Consider the following 3,255-nt stretch of genomic DNA (forward strand, 5'->3'; position numbering starts at 1 on the left):
CACAGAGAAAGAGAGAAAGTAAGATCACTTTATCCTTTCAGGGTATGAAGGGCCCTAAGGTTCAAAGTCCTTAAATGGATGCAGTCTTGGGTAATTCATTGGTTCCCAGAGTCCTCCTCTCCCCTCCCTCCTACTGGTCCTGCTTAGATACCTACCCCTGTGTCCTCTTACCATCTCTCATCCCTATGTCTTCTGGGAACAAGCAGCCTTCTCAGACCCCTTTAGATGGGTAGATGGATAGGCAGGTAGAGTGAGGGATGGATAGATGGATGGATGGATGGATGGATGGATGGATGGACAGATGGACAGATAGATCAATGGATGAATGGGTAAAAAGATGGAAGGACATGTAGATGTATGTATGTATGTATGTATATAATTATGTATGTATGAACAGGCAGACCAATGGGTAGATGGATAGATAGAGCAATATATGAAAGGATGGATTAATGGATAGACAGGTAGATGGACAGATAGATGGGTGAACAGATAGATGTATGTGTAGATGTATGTATACTGTATGTATAGGCAGATGAATGGATGGATGGATGGATGGATGGATGGACAGGTAGATCAATGGATGAATGAGTAGACAGAAGGCAGGCAGATAGAGAGGACCCCCTCTCATTATGCATCTACAAAACCCAAGGCTCAGGGAATCAAGTAACTGACCCAGGATCCCACACAAGGAGCCGCAGAGCCAAGTCATCTCAAACATTTTCCCTTGGCCCTAGTCCAGGCAGGATGACAGCCCTCCCCCAGCTCCCCCCCCCCCAGAGCCCCAGATAATCGCTGACTTAGCTGGATAAGAAATGGGTAACAACTTCCTCATTTTTTTGGATCACAGAATGCTCAACTATTTTCGAGGAAGTCCGTGGGGGAGAAGGCGGGAGGGACACCAGAGCTTCTAACCCCTGAGCTGTCATATAAAGGCCAGTGGGAGGGAGATTGGGGTGTCCTGAAGGGAACATCCTCATACCTCCAGGCTCTCTTTCCTGCACCCCAGCTTTGAACTCTGAGCTGTACCTGACCTCCAGGACATGGCAGGCTCCGCCACGGTCATTGCCAGCCTTCTACTCCTGATAGCCTGCACGTGCTGCATCTGCCCCACAGGTTAGACTTCTGGGCCAGCGCGAGGGCTGCTGGTAGCAAAAGCTTCTAAGTCCATGGCTGGTTTGGCCCAAGGGAGGGTGAGGGAACCAAGAAACCTGGGGCTGGGGGAGGCACTAAGTGACCTGGGTCTGACAGGCTCTGTGTCTGCAGCTAAGAGCAAGCCTATGGTAGAAAGGATGCTGACGCGGCCTTTCCCTTTTCTTTTAGGCTCTGTGACCATCCCCTCATCTTGCTGCGTGACCTTTATTTCCAAGAAGATTCCAGTAAACCGAGTGATTAGCTACCAGTTAGCCAATGGCAGCATCTGTCCCAAGGCAGGGGTCATGTGAGTATCTAATGTAAAGCTCCAGGGTTCCCGAGGAAGTCCAGTTCTAGGTATCTCTGAAGAAGGCACTAGACGTCTATGGACTTCAGCTTCCTCACCCAGGAAACTAGCAAAGCAGGGCAGGGAGGGAGGTCAGTTCATAGCGTGCTTGCTTAGGATACATGAAACCCCGGGTGGTTCCATCCCCAACATCACATAACAACTAGGACAGGATGGTATAGGCCAGTAATCCCAACACTCAGGAGGCTAAGAACATCCAGGAAGTACCAAATGTAGGCAAGACACTGTGCACGGAGGGAAATACATGATATGCCATTAGCCTAACTAGTCTTCTCAACAATTTCGTAAGACAATACAGAAAGCTTGCTTGAAATCCCCCAGTGAGGCCTGCGGACCGTGGCTCACTGGTGCAGCACCTGCCTAGAATCCCCCAGTGAGGGGCTGGGGGCGTGGCTCAGTGGTAGAGCCCCTGCCTAGAATCCCCAGTGAGGGGCTGGGGGCGTGGCTCAGTGGTAGAGCACCTGCCTAGAATCCCCCAGTGAGGGGCTGGGGGTGTGGCTCAGTGGTAGAGCCCCTGCCTAGAATCCCCCATTGAGGGGCTGGGGGCATGGCTCAGCAATAGTGTACTTTCCTAAAATGTGCAAAACCTTGGGTTTCATCCCCAGCATGGCAAAAACAATCTCACAGAGAACACAGGATTTTTTCCATTTTACTGAAGGCACTTAAGCCTCAGTAAGACCACTGGCTCACATGACCAACCAGGCCTCGATTCCACGTTGCTTTAGAGCCACCTTTTCACCTGGGGTAAAAAGCATGACCTTGTATCTTAATCTAAGCTTCACATTGGGAATGACATATTAATATCCCCCAGCTGACATCAGAGTGTCCCTGAGAGCTGGCACCGAAGTGGGCATCCCAGGCTCCCTCTCAGGTATAGCATGCCCAGGAGCCATGTTTCCATACCTAGTGTGATCTGGTGACATTTACCTTTAAAAAAAATGGGTATGTGTGTAGATGGGCTGGGCATAAGAGTGTCCGTGTCCATGTGCGTGCATGCCTGTGGAGACCAGAGGCCAGTCTTGGGTGTCACCGACTATGCTACGTACCTCCTTCAAAATAAGTCTTAAAAAAATACATTTTAGGTTTTGTATGTGTGCACGTATGTGTGCATGCCCACATGCATGCATGCCCCAGGACATGTGTGGGGGTTCTCCTATTCCATCCCGTGGGTCCCTGAAATAGAACTCAGGTTCTCAGGCTTGGCCACCAGGCTTGAGTCCTGACAACCGAACTTGGGTCTTTACAATTGGAAGGCAGACATTTTTACCAACTAAGCTGTCTTCTCGGATCTGTTTTCCTGCTACAGAGCGAGACCATTTCTCTTCCATCGCAGCCAGCATTATACTTCAAAGGCAGGGCTTCCTTGTCTCTCAGGGAGGCCACAGAATGAGTGTGGCATCCCTACACTCCACCGTCAGGTCCCCCAGTGGTAAACGCAGAAGGAGCAGAGAGAAGTCTCATGTCCGGGGCTTCCTAGCGCCAAGGGCGAGCAGCTGAGACTCGCTCATGCTCACTTCCTCATGAAGGGAAGGCTAGCCTCCACACCTTGCCAGACTTCAAACTAACCCCCTGCCCTTCCTTCCTGTAGCTTCATCACTAAAAAGGGCCATAAGATCTGTACGGATCCCAAGTTGCCGTGGGTTCAGAGGCACATAAAGAACCTGGATGCCAAGAGAAACCAGCCTTCTGAAGGTGCCAAGGCCCTGGGTCCCAAGTTCGCCGTCCAGAGACGCCGAGGCAACAGCACCAAGGTTTAG

General features: G+C 50.8%; 1 protein-coding gene across 1 annotated transcript; it reads left to right on the plus strand.

The window, feature by feature from the left end:
* The first annotated feature begins 1,032 nt into the window (after positions 1–1,032).
* On the plus strand, positions 1,033–3,255 carry Ccl24 (C-C motif chemokine ligand 24). Its single transcript, XM_032887161.1, has 3 exons — positions 1,033–1,113; positions 1,321–1,438; positions 3,087–3,255. Exons 1-3 carry the CDS (start codon positions 1,041–1,043, stop codon positions 3,253–3,255), a joined length of 360 nt encoding a protein of 119 aa, XP_032743052.1. The 5' UTR covers positions 1,033–1,040.

The sequence above is a fragment of the Rattus rattus genome, chromosome 16, assembly GCF_011064425.1.
Source record: "Rattus rattus isolate New Zealand chromosome 16, Rrattus_CSIRO_v1, whole genome shotgun sequence".
NCBI classification, from domain to species: Eukaryota; Metazoa; Chordata; class Mammalia; order Rodentia; family Muridae; genus Rattus; species Rattus rattus.